Source organism: Mytilus galloprovincialis, chromosome 9 (genome assembly GCF_965363235.1).
Source record: "Mytilus galloprovincialis chromosome 9, xbMytGall1.hap1.1, whole genome shotgun sequence".
NCBI lineage: Eukaryota > Metazoa > Mollusca > Bivalvia > Mytilida > Mytilidae > Mytilus > Mytilus galloprovincialis.
Window position 1 is genome coordinate 34,666,402 of NC_134846.1, and position 26,681 is coordinate 34,693,082.

Below are 26,681 nucleotides of genomic sequence, written 5' to 3' on the forward strand. Positions count from 1 at the left end.
AGGCTCTGTGTTGAAGACCGTACTTTGACCTATATTGGTTTACTTTTATAAATTGTGACTTGGATGGAGAGTTGTCTCATTGGCACTCATACCACATCTTCTATATATCTATCGAGTAATAATTGCAGAATAGTAATTATTTTAAAAGATAAAGAGTGAAAGAATATAGATCCATTCTCAGTTTTATTTTAGAATTGAAGGACACCATCCATACCATGCATCATATGATGAGGGCCCTCATGGGGTTTTTGATTATGTGATTACTTGGCCGTTTTTTTAATGATTATTTGATTATTAAGCCAAATATTTCATGATTATTTGATTACCTAGGACTGTATTTTTAGTTTATGATTATTTGATTACTAAAGATAAGCAAATATTTAATGATTATGTGATTATATTGGCAAAAAAATTGTGATTATGTGATTACTAGGACCCCCCCATGAGGGCCCTCTATGATGAATTTTGCAATCATGTATACATAGCAGATTTTGATCCGTCTTTGGTGACCTAATGCACCGTTCGTACAGACAGTCAGGATTCTACTTCGTCAGAATTATCTTCCCATTACGCAAGATCATTTTCACAATCGTAGAAATGGAAGCCATTGTAGGGATGACGCGCTACCAATTTTGCTCATGGAAACCGATAAATTTATCCACATTGCACCATTACGATCCTTATATTTCAGTTGTATTTTAAAAGACAAATGTATCAACTAGCTAATGAGCATCAGTTAATGATCTTGTCTGCATTGATTCAACTTAAAACTATTGTCTGATCGCTTGTCAGGTGGAATTTTCGAAAATTCATAAACATTTAAAAAAAATCTGATTAAAAATTTCGTGGAAGGGCAAACTAGATTTTTTTAGTGTATAAAGACTATAAACCCTAGTTTTTACACACAAAAAATCATATTTTTTCAAAGATATGCATTTTCATCATCCAACTTGAAAGACTGTCGTCAAGTACTTTCAGTAAAACAAATAGCTATTCGAACACACCTTCTCTGTTTTTGTGACTCATTAGATAGGTATTTCACTTGACCCATATATTTCATCTTTTAGTACTGTTATTTTTTGTTTTATAAAGTCAATCTGTAGCTTTGATATATAAAAATAATAGAATCTGAAGCGAGACGATGTATGAAATAATCTTACTTTGTACGATATCAAGACAAAATATTCAAATCAAACACGCCCTAAAATAAAAAGGTGCACTCGATTTTCTCTAACTGATACAATTGTTATCCATTTTTTTGGAATTTTTTCTTGAGTCACATAATGGAAGGGCAGACACGAAATTTTTGAACTAATAGATTGATATGTTTTCCGTCCGTGGTAATTTTTTCAAAAAAATCGGAGGTTATGCATGAAAGATACCCATGTCGTCGACTTGAAATCTAATTGTTCTGCTTAACTATGTACTAGATAAATTGAAAACTTATGCAAATGGTGTTTTTAAAATAAAACACCTCGTAATTGAGAAGAAAATTGTAATTTTGTTTGTTTCTATTAACTTTTAAAATTTTTGTCACTATAGTAAACAATACAGTACACATTTATCGCCTTCTCTAACAAAGAGCTTCGATTCTTTTGTTCTATTTCAACCGGGTTTCCGACTGCAGATAGACGATATGAAATAGAGTTTAAATGTTGAATATGTTGTCGGTATAAGATTTTCTTTGGTATATCAATCTTGTAATATAGATATTTATCTTTCAAAATTGAAAGGTCAGTTGGGTTTATCATTTAAGCCTTGTCCAAATTTAGGCCACTCTATTGATACTGTGAAATTCTTTTAAAAGGTACATAAGAACTTTATAGTATAACCGACCTAGCTATACTTTAAATAGACATGATTATATATTTTGAGTAACTTGTTAGAAATCTGACTGTGTATGTTGCTTTTACGATACGAAAAAACACTTTTATATAGTGGTTTATTTATTTTACAATAATCTTTTCTCTTTTAAACACATTTTTTCTTTAGATTTTCTTGTGCAGAATATTTCTGTTCATCCTGACTTGGGCCAGGACATAAATTTCCAACTTGAACCCACATAATTCAAATTGTCACCCCCTACGACTATGCTTGAAACGTTTTGTATTACTCTCTATCTCTCTCCCACTTTATTGTTCACGCCAAACATGTAATATAACGGAAATTAACATCATCCATATGATCCCCTTTTTTTCCCTTATGCAACTTTATTAATTCAAAAGCATAAAGTCTACACTACCAGTTTTACTATACCAAGGTCAAGTACATTTGCATACATGTATGTATCAATAGAAAAATAAATAACTTTTTTCTAAATATAGTATAGTGCACTTTAAGTTCAAGTTAAAATCTTATTAGTCAAACACAAGGTTAAACAACATGATGCATGCATACTGCAAGTGGATATTTGTTGGTAATCATTCATTGAAACTTGAATTTGATGCATGTGTGTGTTTCTTTTCTACATGTCTCCATTTGAGTATATGTACTGAATCCCTCATGCATGTAACATTATACTAGTATGTGTCTGAGAGTTCACAATAAAGAACTTGAACTTGAAGTTGTAGTTTTAAGTTGTATATTGTATCATATTTTTTTTTTTATTCTGTTATCACCTAAGTTGAACAAAGGTATACAGAAAAAAACAGCAATTAACATATTACATTGCATTGTACATTTGTTGAGGAAGCATTAAATATGAGTTATATTACAACGGTATCATCAGTATAGCCGACAGGTTAACATCAGAGAGAATCCAGTTTGTCATTTATAATTCTAATAAATTGGCACAATTTTCGAAGTTTAGATTTCTGTTTTTGGTTCATAATAGCATTAAATTTTAAAACATTACAGATTGTAATATCCAATTATTAACGTTGGCACCACGAAGTATTGTTTACTAGGACGGTCCAGTATACCAACCGAGTCAGTATTTTGAAATTAATAACGTTGGCATCAAGATTTGCATGATTGCTATAGCAATGTGCATTATAAGGGTCTGGAAAGGGTTAACAGAATAGAGAGCAAAGGGCCAAAGGTGTAGAATCGGGGACTAAAAAAAAGATGGGCAAAAAATATAGAATAAAGACTGAAATAATGTGGCCATAAAAAAAATTATAGGTTTGTTTGCCCAAACCCTACCTACCCAGAAAAAAGCTGCCTACTCAAATTCTTTTATTGTCCTGATTTGAAGATTTTTTTTAATCAGATAGGCATGAAGACTAATAAACACCCGATACTTCAATTTCTTTTTTTTTGAAAATGCCTACCTACCTATCCACTGTCTCAACCTTTGGGTAGGGTTTGGGCAAACCAAAATATTTTTAATTGTGGCCTGGGTGTTAAAAGTGTTACGAAAGGAGAATAATTGGTGTCTAAAGTGTTAAGAAAAGAGCACAATTGGCTAAACAGATAAACAAAAGAGAAAAAAACGGCATAACATTTAAAAAAAAGTGAGGAAACTTAGAACCTTCTTGCATAGGCTATCCATATTCGTTCATTGGAAACTAAAATTCTTTTCAATGACAGCGTTAATAATTTGATGCAAACAGACAGGAAACACGAAAAAAAAATTCAAGTAACAAATATTTAAAACTAGGGAATCTAAAGAGCCTGTGTCGCGCACCTGCATCTTCAATAATGGCTTTTTTCCAGTCAAAATTATCATGAAACAGAAATGTCTCTATAAAAAAGTTTTAAACTGACAATTATCAGTCATTGTAAAGTATATTTATACCCCACGCAACGAAGTTGCGGAGGGTATAATGTTTTTGACCCGTCCGTCCGTCCGTCCGTCAGTCCTGTTTCTTGTCATCGCAACTCCTCTCAAACCACACAACAGAATTTCACGAAACCTTTTCAGATAATAAGGACATACTATGTAGTTGTGCATATCGACGGGAAATTGCGATTCAATTTTTTTTTCTAGGAGTTACGCCCCTTTGAACTTATTTACTTTAATGTACTACTGCAACAGTTTGTCATCGCAACTCCTCTCAAACCACACAACAGAATTTCACGAAACCTTTTCAGATAATAAGGACATACTATGTAGTTGTGCATATCGACGGGAAATTGCGATTCAATTTTTGTTCTAGGAGTTACGCCCCTTTGAACTTATTTACTTTAATGTACTACTGCAACAGTTTGTCATCGCAACTCCTCTCAAACCACACAACAGAATTTCACGAAACCTTTTCAGATAATAAGGACATACTATGTAGTTGTGCATATCGACGGGAAATTGCGATTCAATTTTTTTTCTAGGAGTTATGCCCCTTTGAACTTATTTACTTTAATGTACTACTGCAACAGTTTGTCATCGCAACTCCTCTCAAACCACACAACAGAATTTCACGAAACCTTTTCAGATAATAAGGACATACTATGTAGTTGTGCATATCGACGGGAAATTGCGATTCAATTTTTTTTCTAGGAGATACGCCCCTTTGAACTTATTTACTTTAATATATTACTGCAACAGTTTGTCATCGCAACTCCTCTCAAACCACACAACAGAATTTCACGAAACCTTTTCAGATAATAAGGACATACTATGTAGTTGTGCATATCGACGGGAAATTGCGATTCAATTTTTTTTCTAGGAGTTACGCCCCTTTGAACTTATTTACTTTAATGTACTACTGCAACAGTTTGTCATCGCAACTCCTCTCAAACCACACAACAGAATTTCATGAAACTTTGTAGATAATAAGGACATACTATGTAGATGTGCATATCAACAGGAAATTACGGTTCAATTTTTTTTCTAGGAGTTATGCCCTTTGAACTTATTTGCTTCAAAGTACTTCTGCAACAGTTTGTCATCTCAACTCCTCTGAAAACACACAACAGAATTTCATGAAATTTTGTAGATAATAAGGACATACTATGTATATTGACAGGAAATTATTATTCAATATTTTTTCTTATACAATTTTTTTTTTCTTATACTTATTTAATTCTCCAATGACAATGTGGGGACGTGGGGTATGTGAGCGTGCTCACTAAGGTTCTTTAATTGTAGATTTATCCTGCTATCACTTTTGCTATTTAAAGTTTCTATCTATCTGCAAAACGAAATGGTGAAAATTGACATTGAAACTTTCTTTCAGGGTTGAATATAACGGAGTAGATTTCGATTAAAATTAATACTTATTTATCATACGTAAACATGCAATTAAGAATGTTTCAAAAGTTCGAATGTTCAATTGTTCAAAAGTTTACAAATTGTCACACGCCACACAAGCAATCATTGAGTATATTTTCAGTCTTTATGAGTATGAATTCTGGTGATGAATAGATTCCTTTTGCCTGTCCACTAGGGCAAGACCCTCTTTCTCTTTTTGCTAGACCTAATATATATTTACAAACTCCTGGTCAGTCTGTCCAAGTTTATTAAATGTCCATAGGGTACATAAACTAGCTTACGTTTTAGGTTCCGTGTTTTGAACAAGGTTGTTATTGGTCCGCAGGATACATGTATCTTTTCAAAGGTCCCTTTTGCTATACTTGTATATAACTCAAAACTACTGGTCAGTCTTCCCAAGGTTATGTCCAGAGGATACATGACCTAGCTTATGTCTTAGGTTCCGTGTTTCGAACAAGGTTATTATTGGTCAAAGGTCACTTCTGTAATTGTTTTATTCACCATGCGATAAATGTTCCAAATATAAAAAGAAAAAGATGAGGCATCGTTGTCAATGAGACAACTCTCCACGAGAGACCAAACAACGTACGGCATTCAATAATGAGCAAAGTTTATATATTACGAATGTTAAAACAATTGTAACAGCATATAATGTATACATAAAAATAAGAAAATTTGGCATGATTGCCAATGAGCACTCTCCACCAGGGACCAACAGACACAGACGTTTACCCTTACAGCCTTCAATAATGAGCGAAACCCATGCCGCATAGTTAGCTATAAAAGGCCCCGAATTACAAATATAAAACAATTCAAAGGAAAAAACTAATGGCCTGATTTATTTACAAAACAGTGACTGAAAAACAAATATGAAATACAGCAACAACAAACGATAGATGCGCGCCCCTGAGTTTGGGCAAGCACAAACATGCAGGACGTGACGGGGTTGAACTAGTTTGTTTGCGAAAAACCCTCATCTTTATCTGAGACAGTGGTGTAACATAAAAAGCTTAAGAACCAAATATAAAAATCAGTGGAAAAGTAGTTCAGTGGTTGTTGTTGGTCCTTGTCTGTCATATTTGTTTTTCGTAAATTGTTTTGTTATATGAATTAGGCGATTAGTTTTTTAAATTGTTTCAATTTTTTCTCATGTCAGAAGCAAATATGTAGAAAAACCGAAAAATCGTTTATTTAAGTGCAAAAACTTAAATAAGGAGTCGACTTCCGATTTTTGTCATGTTGTCTCATTTGTAAATCATTGCTTGCTGAACAATTTATACCATTTAAAGGACTTATCTATATCTGTTATAATTTTCAAGATAATAGGCAACAATTCAAAAAAGTTGGAAAATCTTCATTTATTGGCAATAACTTCACAGTAAGTTGTCGTTGCAGATCTTGATCATGTTGTCAGACTTATTTGTAGATCTTGTCTCGGTACTCTTTGTTTTCGTGGTTTAATGTTTTTGTCTATCTATTACGGTTTTCGAGATTTATAAGACAAAAAAAAAAGAATGGAAAAGTCCGGCGTTGTATAGAACAATGAAAGTCTGAAAGTTTGATGTCAGTGGACTGTCATTTTTTTTCCAAACTATAGCGGCTTTACAAAAGAAGTCATGCATTGGAGTTGATGGAATCATTTTCCAATGCGAGTCTGTTGAAAAGTCGTCTAATATCGAAAATTCGGAGAATCTGAATCCTCTAGATAAAATTTGGTCTAAAACTGGACACGAATGTTAACAAAAATCACGTGTATTCGATGCCTGTTGAATGCATGGTTAAAGAATTGAAATTGTCGAATTGATACGCCTTTTAGTATATTGTTTGAATTGTTGTAAATTTGTCATGTGATAAAGGTTTTGCTCATTTTCTAAGGCCGCACGTTGACCCCTCAACCTGATTAAAATTCAGATCTGTCAACAGTCGCACCATCGGTTCGTATTTGCAAGCATACCACTACATCAGTTTCTTATTTCATACAGTAATGTTGAAGAGTCACTGAAAATTAAATTTATGAGATTTTCAAATATATTTATGAGTTTGATCAGAGACATCTAATACATGTATTATATGTCTCTGGTATTATATATAGTACTTATCATCGGACTGTTGGTGTTTTGGTTTTTCAATCTATTGAGACATGAATTTACAATATACCTTATAAAGATAATTTACCTGACAGTCAGGAATAATTCAATTCAATTCAAATCTTTATTGCCATACAACTACATATTTATAGTTTGTGACACAACATAACAAAATGAAAATGAAAAATAACAAGATCATTAATATACACAAAAATTATAGACGTAAATCGATATATTCTCAAAATAATCATACTTTTTATCCAGAATTTAGGGTACAATACCGGTATCAGAACGACTTCTTCTAAACAGTCCTCGATAGGTGGCGCTCTATCCGCCTACGTACCATACGTGTTGACGCCATGAATGTTTAGTTGTTGAAATATAATTTGCTTAGACGTTTATTGTAGACAAAAATTAAATAGACAGCACAATGTCTGCCCAAGAACAAATGAGGGCGATGTTGGATGAGCTGATGGGCACAGCAAGAGATGGTATGTTGAAGACTCTAAGGACAAATTCGTGCATGAAAACCAGGAAGCAAACAGGATTTGAAAAGCCTTCTGTCCCAAGCCATTAAAATTTATTTTCTAAATGTTCATATCATGGTTGTCGGAAACAAAATGTTCAATTTAAGAATTTAAAGAAAACAAGAATTTGTTGCACTGTTTTCGTTTATGAACTTGTGTTTGCAAAAATCTTGTTTTGGCGTCCTTGACCTCTTTAATAAGGGGAGATAACTAAAACTCGTTTGAGAAATTTGTATATTGTGAATTGACTTTTATTGTTATCTTTGTCACAGTTTAATATTTCGGGATAGTAATGATGAGAAATTAAATTTCAACATGTATTTGAAGTAAAGAAATTTAATTAATACTTATGATTATAATATATTATAAATTTGGCTGTCAGATGAATCAAATATGAAATATTATTAAAGTCGGTCTAACTATGATAATGAATTAAAATGTAGTGTGTACCTCTCACTTTATATATGTACAGTTGTATACATTTCTATGAGTGGTTTGGTATATGTTTTTATTCAAATGCTTTAGTTGTCTGCTTTACAGTAACATTTGTTTTCAGGATTTTTTTAATGTGTAACTGTTTTATACATATTTTTTATTACTTTAAAAGCACGCTGAAATATGTATTTACAAATGTATCTAACATAAATATATTTTTTAATTGTGTGATAAGTTAAAGTAAGAAATTTTCAGACTGCAATTTATCTTGTAGTTTGAGATAAAACAGTCATAATTAATTAAAGTTATCAAATATTGCATTTGTTCTCATTTTACATGTTTGAAGAAAATATATTTTGTTCCAAATATTTGCATGTATTTCAAATATTTAAATGGTATGACATTAATATTTTATGCAAACAGTTACACATTGAAATACAATAAATTCATGGGTTTTAATAATTTGCATCCCTATTTTTCAAGGGACCCCTTTCATATGGTCAGGTGTATTGCAGTCAAATTTGCCAAGGGTTTTAAGGTGATGAAGTCCAAGCCGTGAGTTGAAATTAAATAGCTTTCATTGCAGAGTACTATTTCTATTGTAACTTTGTCTATTTCATGTATTAATAAATTTTCATTCTCATAAATAGCATAAATCAAGTCAATTTATCAAAAGGTAAAATATGTTAGCAGGTAATGTTAGAAAGGTAAATTTATTAACAGGTAAATTTAGGGTAAATTTATGACAGGTAACTTTATACTGTTTAATACATAAACTTTAACTTTTATTAAGCCAATATTGCATACTGAAATGTATTTGATAATTTCTACACTTAATTAATGAGCATGTTGGCAGCTTTGAGGAATCTTTACTGTTGCAGGTGAGAGGAAAAGGTGTAAACTAAGAAAAAAGCATGCCACTGACAGATGATAAAAGGATCGCAGTGTGTATAATATGTAAAGTACAAACAATCTAATTTTTGAAATACTGTCAAAAGATTTGGTTTATGTTAATGTGTCAAGATTACCAGTGATAAAACACGTTTTGGGATCAGTAAAAATTATAATAGGTCAGAGTTAAACCCTTTGTTTCTTAAACTTGATTTTGAAAAATTTCTGTGTTCATAAATTTGTCAAAAAGGAATAATTTGAAATATAGTACAAATTTAAATTATAGAATCATAAGGAAAGACTAAGCCTGCTACTTTGAAAATTTAATTACTTTGTTTAAATGTATAGTTTACTTATTCTTATGTGGTATTGTAAAATACGCACAAATCCTTTGTACAATATATGAATAAGTTTTTTAAATTGAGAACAAGGATATTGGATGTCACCAGTAAAACTGTGAGTACTTGTATGGTTTCATAAATGTTTTTAAATGTTAACATATCAATTATTTTCAAGTTTTAATTGCAAGAGCAGATATGTTGTGTGTATTTTTAAAAGCCAAATCTTTTGACAGAAATATAGATGATAGTACATGTCGCAAGCTATGATATTCTAAATTGTTTTCTTTATTAAATAATTCTGAAAAATTTAGTAACAAAAAAATCATTGGAATTAATAGTTTGCAACTTGTAATGCTTAATTATCATAATAATGTATAACAGTTGGCATAATGACATTTTTTTGGCATGAGAAAGTAGTATTTTGGATTCTGAAATGTAAAAAGAATGTGTACACTTAATGTACATAATGGCACCTCTTTTTTGAAAACCAGTCAATTTGGAAAACACAGATTTGATTCCTTTACAAAGATTTTTGTAATTAGTAAAATACAAAAAAAATCATTCAGTCATTATGCGAACTGATTATAAAATGGGCAAAATATCAAGGTGTAAAATTTGTTGAATTATTTAAGTTTCTAACATGTTTGTCGAATAATATAATTTCTAGGAGATCGATCCAGATACAAAGTGAAGTTTGACGATCCTCGGGTATGTAAGAGTTTCCTGCTAAGCTGCTGCCCACACGATATTCTTTCTAGCACGGTAAGTGATTGTATATAATGGGAAAACATGACATGGAAATTGGTACGTACATCCCAAATAAAGTTTGATAGGGTTTTCTTAGCTAGATTTTTTTTAATTTGGAAATACATGTTTACAATGGGTTTTTTTCAATTGGTTTTTGACAATTGATAAATGTATCATCCCTATTTTCCCTATTAAAAGAGCAAGTAAATGTGTGGTTAGTTGGTAAATACTGATTGGATTAATTACTAAAGAGGTGCAGATATCACAGGAACCAAAGTACATGTAGACATCTTTGAGATATTATTTATATATTGTTTAGTACAACACATATGTTTTTGTAAATCAACACAGTATATTATAAAGATGAAATACATACAGACATGCTTAAATCAAGACAAACCCATTGTGATATTCTAAGTTTCAAAACAGTTAGTCTAAGCAAACTATCTTTACACAATATAGCTTTAAAAAGTTGTTATCAATTACAAGACCATTTGCCATGTTTCTGATAAAAGAAGACATCTTTAGAACAGACATTTCGGTATAAAGCAATTAGTTTAAATTTAACATTGAACTTTGAAGTTGAAGAACCAGATGAGAATACATAAAATTACTCTATTACAACACTTCATCACAATACATCTTTCATATATATAAATCATGGAAGGAAAATTAGATAAAAGGTTAAAAATTAAGATGTTGTTTGATTTGTGAATAACTGTTATTCTGTTTACAGAGAATGGACTTGGGTGAATGTCCAAAGATCCACGACTTAGCACTCAGGGCTGATTACGACCAAGCCTCAAGAGGAAAAGATTATTACTATGATATTGATGTAAGTATGATCGCATGAGTAATCACCTATCTCACAAAAGGGATGTGTTATAAAAATAAGAAGATGTGGTATGATTGTCAAGGAGATTACTCTCCATGGACAAAATGAAATAGAAGTCACCTATAGGTCACTGTAATGTCTTCAACAATGGGCAAAACCTTAACCACAAAGTAAGCTGTAAAAGACCCAGAAATGACAAATGTAAAACTATTGAAATGAGAAAAGTAACTGTCTTTGAAAGTGAAAGTCAGAATGGTTTATGAAGATGTTTATCATGGATATGCATAACAGGAGGTGAAGGGTTAACAACCCTAAGACATCAACCAAAAAACATCTAGAGGTCAGCATGCAGTCAATAAAAAACTTTCTAGGTGAATTTTAGCATACTCATTATCATATGATAAATTACATAAAGATTTTGGCTGTTGGCTGTTCTGGAAAAGTGGTGGTTCAAAGGTTTTGCCCACAAAAAACAATCAAAGGACCAACCAACTGGAGGTATTTCACAATAGAAATGCTATGGACCAGCATGGTCAAAACAGATTTTGATAATGATAAATATTTAAAAACTTGAAGACATAATTATATTCCTTTCAACTGTTTAGTGTTGTTACAATAGCATATTTTGTTTTCGTCTTTTTACAGGCTATGGAACATCTCCAGAGTTTCATTGCAGATTGTGACAGAAAAACAGAATTAGCCAAAAGAAGATTGAAAGAAACACAGGAAGAACTCAGTGAAGAAGCTAACACAAAGGTAAGATAAATACTAAGAAGATCAGGTATGATTGTTAATGAGGTAACTATCAACAAGAGATAAAATGACATAAAAATTAACAACTATAGTTTACAATACCCATACAGCCTTCAACAATGAGTAAAATACATGACACATATATATAAAAAAGAAGATGTGGTATGATTGCCAATGAGACAACCGTCCACAAGCAGTCTTCACACGGAGTGGCAGCCCAAGCTGGTAAAATTGCTCTCGGGCCTGTAAAAATCAGACCTACAGGCCAACAGAATCTTAACTAAAAATTTTCTAAAATTGAGCTGCGGGCCTGTAGATTTAGCAGTTCAGCGTGAAGACTGCACAAGAGACCAAAATGACACAAAAATTAACAACTATAGGTTACTGTACGGCCTTCAACAATAAGCAAAGCCCATACTGCATAGTCAGCTTTAAAAGGCCCCGAAATGACAATGTAAAACAATTCATACGAGAATACTAACAGCATTATTTATATAAAAAATTTTACGAAAAACAAATATGTAACATAAACAAACGACAACCACTGAATTACAGGCTCCTGACTTGGGACAGGTACATACATGTACATACATAATTTGGCGGGGTTAAACATGTTAGTGGGATCCCAACCCTCCCCTAACCTGGGATAATGGTATAACAGTACAACATAAGAACGAACTATAAAAATCAGTTGAAAAAGGCTTAACTCATCAGATGGACAAAAATACAAGTGGACGTGGCCAGGTACTTGTACATCCGAACAACAAAAAAACACTAGGAACAGATCTGAGAGTACTCACAGTTATCTGACAGCTAGTTCAAAGCAACTAACAACTAAAAAAAAAATCATGCATCTAAGACATAGATAGCTATAAAAAGGTTCATAAACAAATGTAAAACAATTCAAACAAGAAAACCTAACTGCCTTATTTATGTACAATCTAAAGAATGAATAACAAATAAGGTGTACAGCAACAAACAACAACTGCTGAAAAATATATAGGACAGACACTTACAGCATGAACAGGTGAAAGAGGGTCCGAAATCCTCTCCTTAACCTTAGACAGTGGCGTAAAAGTACAACATATAAACAAACTATGAAAACCAAAATCAATGATCTGTACTAGTCTACATTGGGTCCTTCCAATGAAAACTGAATAAACATTTATAAAGTTAATGGCTGGGTATATATATGCCCAGCCTGGGCAGAATCAGGGGTTCAAATTAGTGGTGGTCCAAGGTCTGTGACCTTCCACCCCTGATCTGATCAATGTTCCCTCAACGTGACTATCTATTGTTATGTTTAACTTGCATTTTGAGCTCCAATAACTTGGAAAACTGAATTGGATAAAACTGTGTTTTCTGGAGGGGTGGACTCTCTCTTCTGTGTCTTATTAAGGGAGTTCAGAGGTCTAAAACTTGCAAAAATAAGGCAAAACCCACAGACAATTTTTGCAACTAAAACGAAAATTAGACATATATTCATAATATACAAGAAAATTACATTTATTATTTAACATGTTATACAACAGTGACACTGACAATGAAACAAGCTTACCTTAAACCAAAAGTACATTAATTTTGTATCTTACTGAGTAATGAAATATTTTAAGTAAAAGGCGGACCTGGAATTTAGGTTGGAGTGTCAAAGGTCCTGGACCTTCCATTAACAAATGTTAATTTTAACCCCTGCAGATATTGTCAAAACCCATTTATTGTGAGAATCTGAATGAAACTGAAGGTACTGGAAGAACAGAAAATCAAGACCTTCTAACATTTGTTTGAAAAATGTTTTTGTTGTCATAATATTCAAAATAGACCAGTACACACGATAAATCGTGTACTGATTGGTACTTTAATCTGGGAAAACATGATATTTTGGTTTTGAACTAGCATTCAGGAACTGTGAGTACTCTTATATTGGTGCTTTCTTTCAGTTGATTTTATGTTAGTTGTTTTGTGCCATGTTCCAATATTTTGAGTTCAGCCAATTGCTACTGATTTTTAGTTTGTTATGTTCTGTTAAACCACTGTCCCAGGTTAGGTCCAGGTTGAATCCTCACAAACATGTTTAACCTGGCCCCATTCTTTTTGTACCTGACCCAAGTCAGGAGCCTGTAGTTCAGTGGTTGTTGTTGGTTCATGTCTGCAATAATTGTCCTTCATAAATTGTTATGTAAACTATATATCTATTACAAAATATGAAAAAGAAGATGTGGTATGATTGCCAATGAGACAACTCTCCACAAGAGACCAAAATGACACAGAATTAAACAACTATAGGTCACTGTACTGCCTTCAACAATGAACAAAGCCCATACCTCATAGTCCGCTATAAAAGGCCCCGAAATGACAATGCAAAACAATTTTAATGAGAAAGCTAACAGCCTTATTGATGAACAATAAATGTACAAAAAACAAAAGTCTATATAAACTATTGGTACACATTTGATTACATCACAACATCAATAATACATACAATACATACATAAACACAAACCATTTGACAGAATAGCAGAAGGTGTTGTGGAATACATAAAACAGCTCTTTTACATTGTTTGTACTTGTAAGTTTAATAACTAGCACAGCATTTGTCTTCAGTTGCTTTGCAAAAGAAAAAGTAAGTTAGCTACATTCAACTTTAAGCCTAAAATCAAAAATAAATTATGTGTGCTATTTTTAGTTTGCAAATTTCTAATATATGAAATGCTGGTGATAATAAAATTCTATTAACAAATATGTTAAGTTATATAGCAGAACTGTTTCAATTTAATGAGATGTTAAACTATAATTTCAGGCTGAAATTATCCACCAATTAGGAGAATCGATGGGAACCTTACTGGCCAAGGCAGAAGGATTAGGACAGGATGGCGAAGTAGAGGAATCAATGAATTATATGGACCAAGTGGAAGATTTAAAAAGAAAGAAAGCTCTTGCAGAGGTTAGTTTTAAAAAAAAAAAATGAGGAATGTTTGGTGACTTGGAATGTTCCAAAAATATGAATTCATGTTTCATATATGTAGGACTCTAAAGTGCGATGGGGACGCTAAAGTACGATGATCACGCTAAAGTGCGATGCTTACATACGTTAAAGTCTGATGGTTCGCGCAAGTATAGATGTATAAACGTAGTTTGATTATGACGTTAACAGTTGTTTATACAAACCAAAAAATTATGTACATGCCGGAAGATACATCACAAATATTTGATAAACAACTTTTAAACCGGAATGTGCTTGACTTAATTTCAAACCTAACCGGGCTTAGTGGGATAAAACAAATGTGTTTATTTTCGGGTGCTAGAAGAAGGACTTGTGTCTTGCGCAGTCCTTTGACAACATTTCTATATAGATACAAAAAAGTATACCCAGAGGTATCCTGTTTCCTGTATCCTGCTTCTATATTCGAATCGAACAGATACTTAAAATCATTGTTTACTTTGCAGTCTACTTAAGGTCCCATTAAAATAATGTCAATTTTATTGAAAATTAACGTCGATAAAATAGAGGTATTTGTAACTTATGTGACGACGGCAAGGGGGGTGTTCATAGTATTGATAGACTGTGTGTACGGCAAGCTACACAAATTATCACAATATCAATGTGCCTGAATTGTTGAAAAATTCATTTAACAGGACATACAGTATTTTATGACACCTAAATGACTTTTTTTTATTAATTATTACGTGGTTGGTCTTTTAAATTTAGAAACAATCAGGGGTTTCATTATCTTTCATGTTGATCGGTACCTTCCTATTTGTAGGTGGTACTTTTCAATATATATTCAATGAACATCTTACTTTAGCGTGACCATCACACTTTAGAGTCCTACATATATATTTTGGCTTATATGTCTGTTGAATGTCAGTGATTAATTGGAATGAAATTGAGAAGAGTTATTTATCTTTTCTTGTCTTTGAAGCGTAAGTTAGTTTGGTTAAATGATTTACAACTTAATATAATAATAATTGTTGGAGCTTTTTTGTATAGAAACATATGGGTACTTGAAGTTCTCTCTTTAAAATCATGCATCATTCAATTAAATATTTAAGCTCTACTCCCAATAAAAACTTTTATACAATTCAGTTTCTCTGTTCAAAGTATAGTGTTATAAAAGAAGGTATCCTCTTTTTGTTTAAATAGTTTATTTGATTTATTACTTTTTTCAGACTGAATTTAGAAATTCTATGCCTGCTTCAAGTTACCAACAGCAGAAATTACGGGTCTGTGAAGTATGCTCAGCTTACCTTGGTATCCATGACAACGACAGACGTTTAGCTGATCATTTTGGGGGGAAACTACATTTAGGGTTCATAACCATTAGAGATAAATTAGAGGATTTAAAGGTAAATAAACAGCATGTTATTTTCAATACTTTAAAAAAAAAAACACTGTCTGTTCTATAATTTTTATTTTTATTTTTACAAGAAAATTAAATTCAAATGCTTAACAAATTTAACTTCAGTGGATTCATTATTATTTGTTAGATACCAATTTTCGTGGTTTTTGTTAGTACAGGTAAACTACGAATTTAAGTGTTCACCGAAGTACAAATATTCTATCAGGTCGTATGCAGACTTTTGGCAAAACCACAAAATAACATATCCACGAAAAGGCAAATTTTCCACAATCCACGAAAATTGGTACCCACGAAAATAAATGAATACACAGTAACTGTAAATAAATATACCTTGCACCTAAGGAAGTAGGTATATGGTTATACTATGTTGGTTACACTTTTTTGTCATGTCTTTTTCTCCACAATTAATAATCAGTGCTTCTTGCTACTAGGTTACGAATTTCATATAGGTGTGCTATGTTTTGTAACACATTTTCAGATCTTTCACTTACCTACTTCCTGTTAGCTACATACATGTGTATGCTTTTCACATTGATGCACACCTATATGTATTTGTGTATGTAATTAATTATTTGGAGAGGGGGAAATGCTACGTTTACATTTGAAAATATTAGCTGTAGAAATAAAAGAATTTTTTACACATTGACACATGGGTATCACTTTGTGATTTGTTCTCAACATTAACAAAATATCTGCCAGAGTACAGAGGGCAACCAACCATCAGTCTACCAGTTCTGTAGTCTTGCTTTGTCATAGTCCATGTCTGACACAATTACCTTTTCTGCAATATTTTGAAAACAGCTTTAATATGATAAATGAGGAAAGATTTTTCTACAGGACCTGGATGTGTTCACTTGCTAATTTCTAATCTTTAATTTTTATCTGAGTGATTCTTGTAGTTTCCAATGCTAAAACATGGACAGTGACATTTCTACCAAAAATCTAATATTATATTCTTTCACTCAAAATTGGGGAAAAAATCGCAAGAGGACTGAAAACAAAAATGTGTCATCTTTAAAATATAGAAATTCTTTTATGAATATTGTTTCAAAAGAAAAGTTTTTAACTATCATTTATATTTATAGAAAAGTGTGGCAGACAGAAGAGCACAGAGAGAAAAGGAAAGAGAAGAACAGAAATTAAAACGTGAAGAGAGAGAAAAAGAGGAAGATGAAAAACGGGAAAAAAATCCAAGTCGGAGTAGAAGTCGTTCTCGTGGTGATAGTCGAGACAGACGCAGGAGATCAAGAAGTAGAGATAGAAGGTGAGCGTTATTGCTATTTTAGTATGTCTAAGGAAATGTTTTCAAAAATTTAAATTGTATTTACAATATCAGTTATAATGAAAAATTTATGAAAACATGTACTGAAGATTCATTATTATTCGTTGGATACCATTTTCCATAGATTTCGTGGGTACAGGTAAACCACAAATTCAAATGTTAATCAAATTACAAATTTTCTATCGGCTTTGTAGACAGAAATCGGCAAAACCACAAAAATGCAAGTTTTCCTCAATCCACAAATTGATACCCATGAAAATAAATGAATCCACAGTATATAGCAAATTTTATAACATTCAGGATTTTAGATATCAAAAAAAACCTTTATAACATTTAATAAGATTCAAAATTTATCCAGAGTGAGCTGTGTGTATAAAAATTTAAACAGGAAGTTTTGTTTTGGTATCTTTTTTGTTACAAGAGTTTTACATAGGTAATAATTGTTTTGGGGTGAGTTATTTGACATAATGATATGTAGGTAGACTAATTAGAAGTTTTCAAAAAAAAAATTTGCATGTGTCTATAGTTTACATGTACAAGTAACAAGTACCGAAATATCTGATAATTCAAACACAGAAAAATCAAAACTAAAACTAACATGTAAATTAGACGTCTGCCTTTCAAAAAGAAAAATTTAATTTTGATCTATTAATTTAAACTTGACAAACTTTTTGGTTTATAAAATATATTTTAGATTTATATATTGAAAATTTGTTATAGGTCTAGATCACGGTCAAGGAAGAAGAAGTCAAGACATTCATCCAGATCTAGGTCAAGGGAAAGACGCAGGAAGAAGCATAGGTTTGTCTTCAATATTGATTTGAGCTTTAATTATAAAAAAAGAAGATGTGGTATGATTGCCAATGAGACAACTCTCCACAAGAGACCAAAATGGCACAGAAATTAACAACTATAGGTCACCATACGGCCTTCAACAATGAGCAAAGCCCATACTGCATAGTCAGCTATAAAAGGCCCCGAAATATAAGATAGTTTTGCTCAAAACTTAGAAGTATTTGTAAGGTGTATAAGCATAGAATAATAGTTTTATTGATGTATGGAAATTGATAGTTGTGGTCACAGGGCTAGCTCTAAAGGTGAATAAAAAAGACCCAACTCAAAATCAAATTAAAGGAAACAGAAAAAAAATCACATATAACAAATTATCCATGCAGCATAACTGTGTCATAAGAGTTACATGAATATTTATTGTTTTGATAGACATTTACATATTGTTACATAATGTTTTCCTGAATAAACAGTTTACAAAATGTCATTATGGAAAAATCTATGCATCAATGTAAATAAAATGAAACGATTTCATAATAGAAAATATAGTTACATTTGAACAGTGCATTTTCGCCTTTTTGCCTAAAAATTGCAGATAACAACTTTTAATTATGAAAACACATGGAGAAAATAGCTGCAAATATATTTCAGATAAATCAACGTTTTCAATCCAATTTAATTTTTGTGCAACTAATTTGAAGTTGGTTTATTTTATGATGATCTGATGATCATGTTATGGTTACTTTCTGTGTCATTTTGTCTCTTGTGAAGAGTTTGTCTTATTGGCAATGGTACCACATCTTCTTTTTATATTTGCATTACAATAAATTGATGCAGGGAACAAAAGTTAAATATGTATGTGTTTTTTCTTCTACAGGCGATCCAGGTCAAGGTCTCGCAGATCTCGTAGTAGGTCAAGAAGTAGATCTAGAAGGTCACGGTCAAGATCTCACAAACGCAAAAGATCTAAGAGATCAAGAAGTAGATCAGGGTCTAGAAATAAAAGTGTTAAAGAGGAAGCTAGGAATGGTTCACACTCTCCAGTACCGCCAGCAGCAGCAGCGCCACCCCTGCCTGTTGAAGGGTAGGTGTAGAAATAAAAAAGACATTCACTAGATTCATAGTTATACTGTGAATTGAATTATTTTCATTAAGCTTTTAACTGTGAACTAATGGTGGTTTGCAAATAAAAAGGTTTCACAGTATATGATTAAATTTTTGAATCGCCTTGATTCTAGACTTGTTTTGAATTAACTCATCAAAAAGACGTATTAGTGAGACCAATACCCTATTCCTAAATATGCACACACAAAAACCAAAACAATAAAACCTCCTCCAAGAAAGTATATATATACTGGAAATTCATTATTATTGTGGCTACAACTATAGAAGATAGAAATTGTAAACCAGAAAAATGATCAGTTATACAAGATGAAAAAAAAAAAATAACTTATTTTAGCCTACAATGTTTTCCATTGTTAAAGATGTACATAGACTTGTTCAAGTTTTTACATTTTGGACGTATGAATATAAACTTTTCAGCTAAGGCAATGACTGACTTTGGTATAATATAAAAAACAGTCATTGAAAACATTTCTTTCTATCTATTTCTGAGTGGAAGAAATTTTGTGACTGAAAGTTAAACAGTTATTAATAACATTTCTTTCTATCTTTTTCAGAGTGGAAGAAAAGTCAAGTGGTGAATAGAAACATTAGACACTTCATTGACATTTTTAACCTGATCATGTGCTATGTTGACATTATCATGTGATTGTTGATTTGGAAAAAAAAACTCATATCATTCTTAACTCTTGTTTTAATGTATCTTTAATACCATTAGAGATAATTTAATGAATTTGTCCTTAGTTTGTAATGTTGTTGACCTTGAGTTGCATATTATGAGTGAGAAAATTATGACAGATCTCACAAATTATTCGAAAATACTGTAAAAGTGCAGCAACTTACTGCATTTAGGAACTTTATATAGATGAAACAAAGGTTTACAAACATGTGTTACTAAATACAATGCCAAATGTATTTCAGATCCTTAAAAATTGTTTGTAAACATTGTTTTTATAAACAGAACTGATGTTATTGTGAACTGTCAGAATCAATCTGAGTTGCCAGTATTTGGTATGGTCAAACGATATGCGAAATAGAAAATTGAAATTGATTTTTCAATCTTTTATGAATAACCTCAGGGGTTCAAATTAGCGGTGGTCCGAGGTCCGCGACCTTCCACTTTTGCAAGCGGACCTTCGTTTTGGTTACTAGCTACGCCCGACGGACCTTCGATTTGAAAGAAAATAAAAAATAACTTTGCAGACCTTTTTATCAAAATTTCCAAATAAACGATCTCAAAATAAATTCTCATCTTTATTATTCATGACAGCAATATTCATTTTATCCAACCGCTAATTTTATACCGAAAATCGTTAAAAAGTAATTTGTAAATCCGAGTGAAATCGTATCTGACTGACAACATCAACATAGAAAAACAATGGATGCCATATATAAACCGGAAATGAAGATAATTACAATACCGGATCAGTTTCCGGGACGGATAAGGGTAATTCCGGGTTTGCCGATCAAATACAATAAAAAAAATAATGTCGGGCTTGAAGTTGTGACAAAATACATCTAAGATTATGAAATATAATCACTAGAATTGAAAACCAAAAGATATATGGAAAAGAAAGAAAGACCAGAAAATATTTTAGGTTAAAACTCAAAATTACTTAATAAGTTTTTTAGTTGACAAATTTCCATGTCAACATCCAATACAATGTGACAGCATTTTTCTTTTATCATTAATACATGTGGATATGACATGCAGATGTTTTTAAAGTGTAAACAAATTACTGCAATTCCAAGGGGTAATTTCTCCTCAATTTTTAGGGGCCTGTAAATAGCTGGAAGTTTCGTACCTTATTATCAAAAATAGTGCAACTAGATATGATACAATGTAACAAAGTAACAAGCTCTAGTGGACTTTTAAAATCGAGTTGAAGTAGTGTGAGCCCTGAGGTAATGATATAATTAGTAATTAATTACTAATCTTGGTTACAACACACCTACCAACAGTGACACCCTACCAAATAAAAAAAAATAAAGATAATATGAATTCATAATATACAAGACAATTATATTTATTAGTTTATTGAACATATTATACAACAGTGACACTGACAATGTAACAAGATAACCTAACACCAAAGGCACAATAATTTTGTATCTTACTGTGTTATAAAATATTTCAAGTAAAAGTAGGACCTGCAATTTAGGTTGTGGACCTTTCAGTTTTGAGTGTCAAAGGTCCTGGACCTTCCAGTACCAAATGTTAATTTGAACCCCTGAACCTTAAAAGGACTTTTAAGAAAACTTCTGACATGTCGTTAAAGAAATTAAATTTTGCGGTCGTATATTGGTATGATGTTGGCGTCGTCGTCGTCCGAAGACACATTGGTTTCCGCACTATAACTTTAGTTTAAGTAATTAGAAATCTATGAAATTTAAATACAAGGTTTATGAACACAAAAGGAAGGTTGGGATTGATTTTGGGAGTTTTTGTCCAAACAATTAGGAATTAGGGCCAAAGGGTCTAAAATTAAACTTTGTTTGATTTCATCAAAAATTGAATAATTGGGGTTCTTTGATATCCAGAATCTAACTGTGTATGTAGATTCTTAATTTTTGATCCCAATTTCAAATTGGTCTACACTAAGGTCCAAAGGGTCCAAAATTAAACTTAGTTTGATTTTAACAAAAATTGACTTCTTGGGGTTCTTTGATATGCTGAATCTAAACACTTAGATTTTTGATTATGAGCCCAGTTTTCAAGTTGGTCCAAATCGGGGTCCAAAATTAAACTTTGTTTGATTTGAACAAAAATGGAATATATGGGATTCTTTGATATATGCTGAATCTAACCATGTATTTAGATATTTGATATTTGGGCCCGGTTATCAAATTGGTCCACATTGAGGTTTAAAGGGTCCAAAATTGAACTTTTGGATATTGGACCATACTTGGTAAATGTCCAATTTAAAATTTTTAAGTTTAAGTTCTTAGACCACATTCATTCTGTGTCAGAAACCTATGTTGTGTCAAATATTTAATATTTAATCACAATCCAAATTCAGAGCTGTATCACGCTTGAATGTTGTGTCCATACTTGCACCAACTGTTCAGGGTTCGAACTCTGCGGTTGTATAAAGCTGCGCCCTGTGGAGCATCTGGTTTTTTATTTGTTATTCAATAATTATGCTCATTTCTCTTCATAATTTTTTTTTATATATGAAGCTCATCTGCAGTTAAATGAATTCCATTTTATTATGAATAGTCTTGAAATGTGAATAACTTGCATTACAGGTTGACCTTCAGAAATGGACACCTAACTTTAGAAAATTAGACAGAAATTTGTTTCAGTTATATTTTTCATGTTCATATTTGATTATAGAAATTGATTTTATATTTGTATGTAGTAATTAATGTGGTTTTTTTTATGGTGATTAATAATGTTATTTCCAAAACTTGAATCCCTTAAAAAACATTTTGAAGTTTTTATTTACTGAAGTGACTGTTGTTCAAATGATCTGAATGTTACTGCATACTTTTAACTTGCAAGATTTGGTATACATGATATGAATAAACCATTTTAAATTGTTTCTTGTTTGATATATCAATAACATTAACAGAACCAACTTTGTCTGCACCAGATGTGCATTTCTACAAAAGATGTCACTTCAGTGTTTGGATATAGTTATCAAAGGTACCAGGGTTATAATTACAACCCACGCAATGAAGTTGCGGAGGGTATAATGTTTTTGACCCGTCTGTCTGTCCGCCCTTCAGTCAGTTTGTCAGTCCTGTTTCTTGTTACGCAACTCCTCTCAAACCACACAACAGAATTTCATGAAACCTTTTTAGATAAAGGACATACTATGTGAATGTACATATCTCAAAATTTTCCTTGTACGTTGAGTGAAATAAATTTTATTGAACTCTTTTTCAAACAGAAAGTTTGTACATGAATGATGTAAAAAATACTTAAAATTAACAGTATAAAGTTGCAAATCATTTCCCTTTCAAAGATGCCAAGAAATCTTTGAAATTTTCCTTTGAACAGAGTTAATAGACATGCGACAGCCTTCAGGGAGGCAGGTAAAATGAAATCAAGAGAATTTGTGTTGCACTATATTTTCAGCAAAATAAGTGATGTAGCCTTGTGGTTTCTAACTGTATTTAATGCACAATATTCCAATATTCACGGAAATAAATTTGGAAAAAAACTTCCTTCAACCATGAACAAAATCTATAGTGAAACATTAAAATAAAGAAAACTAACGACATGAATTATAGTATAATATTGCAATGATGGAAAAACCAACATGGCAAAAAGCAACAAACAAACACTGGATGACTGGTTCGTGGTTCAAGGTGGGCGCAACCTTAGAAAGAATATCGCAGGGTTAAACATTACAACAATATCTGTAAACAAAGGTGATAAATGGGTTGATTCATCAGATTGGTACTTATCACAAACCAGAACTTTTAAATAGAAACCAATGTATTGATCAAAAGAAACTCAAGTTATTCGATGGAAGCTGAAATTTTAACTTATAGATAGTGATATATGAATATGGATTCATTAATATTCGTTTGATACCAATTTTCGTGGATTTCATGGGTACAGAAAAACCACGAATTTAAATGTTCCACGAAATACAAATTTTCAAAAGGAATGTATGCAGATTTTGCCAAAACAATGAAATTTTAATCCACGAATATAAAAATTTTCAAAAGGAATGTATCCAGATTTTGCCAAAACAACGAAATTTTAATCCACGAATATACAAAAATTTTTCAAAAGGAATGTATGCAGATTTTGCCAAAACAACGAAATTAAATATCCACGAATATACAAATTTTCAAAAGGAATGTATGCAGATTTTGCCAAAACAACGAAATTAAATATCCACGAATATACAAATTTTCAAAAGGAATGTATGCAGATTTTGCCAAAACAACGAAATTAAATATCCACGAATATACAAATTTTCAAAAGGAATGTATGCAGATTTTGCCAAACCAACGAAATTAAATATCCACGAATATACAAATTTTCAAAAGGAATGTATGCAGATTTTGCCAAAACAACGAAATTTTAATCCACGAATATACAAATTTTCAAAAGGAATGTATCCAGATTTTGCCAAAACAACGAAATTAAATATCCACGAATATACAAATTTTCAAAAGGAATGTATGCAGATTTTGCCAAAACAACGAAATTAAATATCCACGAATATACAAATTTTCAAAAGGAATGTATCCAGATTTTGCCAAAACAACGAAATTAAATATCCACGAATATACAAATTTTCAAAAGGAATGTATGCAGATTTTGCCAAAACAACAAAATTAAATATCCACGAATATACAAATTTTCGAAAGGAATGTATGCAGATTTTGCCAAATCAACGAAATTAAATATCCACGAATATACAAATTTTCAAAAGGAATGTACGCAGATTTTGCAAAAACAACGAAATTAAATATCCACAAATATACAATTTTTAAAAGGAATGAATGCAGATTTTGCCAAAACAACGAAATTAAATATCCACAATATACAAGTTTTAATCAATCCACGAAAATTGGTACCCACGAAAATAAGTGACCACAGCATATCCTCCCTAGCTAAAGTATCAAATCAGTACACCTCAAATGACGATGGAAACCAGATGCTCAGCAGGGTGCAGCTTTATACGACCGCAGAGGTTGAACCCTGAACGGTTGGGGCAAGACATCATATTAAGCAGCTAGATTTAATAATGAAAATAATAAGATGTGGTAGGAAATCACTGAGACTCTTCCACCAGAGACCAAATAACATAAAAGTTGGCATACCGCCTTTAACAATGATCAAATACTATACTGCATAGGAACTATGAAATGGCCCCTAATATCCAATGTGAAACAATTTAAATGAGCAAACTATAAACGACCAGATTGTATGCTCTAAATGAAAAACATGATCTAACACAACAAATGCCAACCATAGTTTTACAGGCTCACCTCGGAGGAGCACATACAGAATGTGGCTGGGTTAAACAAGTTAGCGGTCCTTTAGCCACAGTTTGTTGATAAACCTTATATTGCATGATTAGATCAATATATAAAATAGTATTAGTAATATATTGGTACTACATTGATAAAAATAGAGAAGTCTGAATATTTGACAAAAAGTAGCAAACATCCTTAAAACTAGCAAGTCCAACTTTCTATCATGAAAATTACACTTGAAATTTCTACAGGAACCTACTGTGCTCCTTTTTTCCATCATCATGTTCCTTGGTTCATAAAAGCAAGACTTCATTGTTCACCCAGTTATAATATTTTCCTGCATCTTGGAAAACCACCCTAGTGTCTATGATGATGCTCATTTTACAAATGCTGCTCCTCCACACCTATCCTCTTCTCTTTTTTTTTCGTGAATCTCGCTTGTTTATCTTGCATTCCCATTTCTTACTCCCGCCCTTCCCCACTGTATCCCACATCCACGATTTGTTTAAACCATAGTGAGGAGGGGGTTCCTTATGTTCTACATCTAATAAGGGTGTCATCCTCCACGACCGTAAAATATTAAGTTAGGCATACATGGCAGTGACTATTTTGCCGGCTCTGCTTAAAATATCTTGGGCAGCAACCATTTGATTTTCTGGGGGGGTTATGGTTTTTTTTGGAAAAAAAAGTTTGTTTCCAGTTTTTGGAGAAAAAAATAATTTGTTTTTGATTCTGAGAAAAAAAAATTGTTTGTTTCACCCTCAGCTGCCACTATATGTAAGGCTAAAATTGAAAGAAAAAAATTGTTTTCGACTTGTCGCGAAAAAAATAGATTGTTTTTCACCGCAGGCGAAAAAAAAAAATTTGTCAAGAAAAAAAAACCATAGCCCCCCCCCCCCCCCCCCCCCCCCCCCCCCCCCAGGTAAATCAAATGGTTGCTGCCTTGATTCTATAGAAATCATGCAGGGCCGTAGCGTAATGGAGGCAAATGAGGCAAATGCCTCACTTTTGAAACGACGACCAAACTTTCGAAGTGTCTTTTTTTTTAATTATGTATTTTACATTATCAATATGCGAGTTTCCAGTTTCAAATTATCTACCGGCACACTACATACAGTGTCCAGTCTGCAGCAGCGATTGCAGCTTTTACCATAGTGGTGACGGTAAAAAAGTAAGTGTTCCAAATACAAATAAAAATAAAAAAATTGAAACAAATCTTAATGTCGTTACAAAACTGGTTGAAGACAGTTTCTTTAAAGAGAAAAAAAGATGAAAAAGGTAACTCATGAGTATTTTAAAACACCCCCTATAAGTATGTTGGCTTATTACTTTCCGCTTGGTTTATTTTTGAATCGATAACGCTATTGCTACCAATGTTTACACTATCAACTCACTGAACAACAAATGCTAATCGAT

The 26,681-nt window shown here is 32.1% G+C and overlaps 1 protein-coding gene across 2 annotated transcripts; it reads left to right on the plus strand.

Annotated features, from left to right (window-relative positions):
- Positions 1 to 7,560: 7,560 nt before the first annotated feature.
- On the plus strand, positions 7,561 to 20,262 carry LOC143044876 (putative RNA-binding protein Luc7-like 1). Of its 2 annotated transcripts, XM_076217098.1 has the most exons (11): positions 7,569 to 7,730; positions 8,685 to 8,756; positions 10,101 to 10,195; positions 10,917 to 11,015; positions 11,661 to 11,771; positions 14,566 to 14,709; positions 15,936 to 16,112; positions 17,212 to 17,390; positions 18,129 to 18,209; positions 19,075 to 19,281; positions 19,877 to 20,262. In XM_076217098.1, the coding sequence occupies exons 4-11, from the start codon at positions 10,920 to 10,922 to the stop codon at positions 19,902 to 19,904; spliced, it is 1,023 nt and encodes a 340-aa protein (XP_076073213.1). In that variant the 5' UTR covers positions 7,569 to 7,730; positions 8,685 to 8,756; positions 10,101 to 10,195; positions 10,917 to 10,919; the 3' UTR covers positions 19,905 to 20,262. The 2 variants fall into 2 exon arrangements, with proteins under 2 accessions (XP_076073212.1, XP_076073213.1); XM_076217097.1 differs by lacking the exon at positions 8,685 to 8,756 and having other exon boundaries at positions 7,561 to 7,730.
- The last annotated feature ends 6,419 nt before the right edge of the window (positions 20,263 to 26,681 follow it).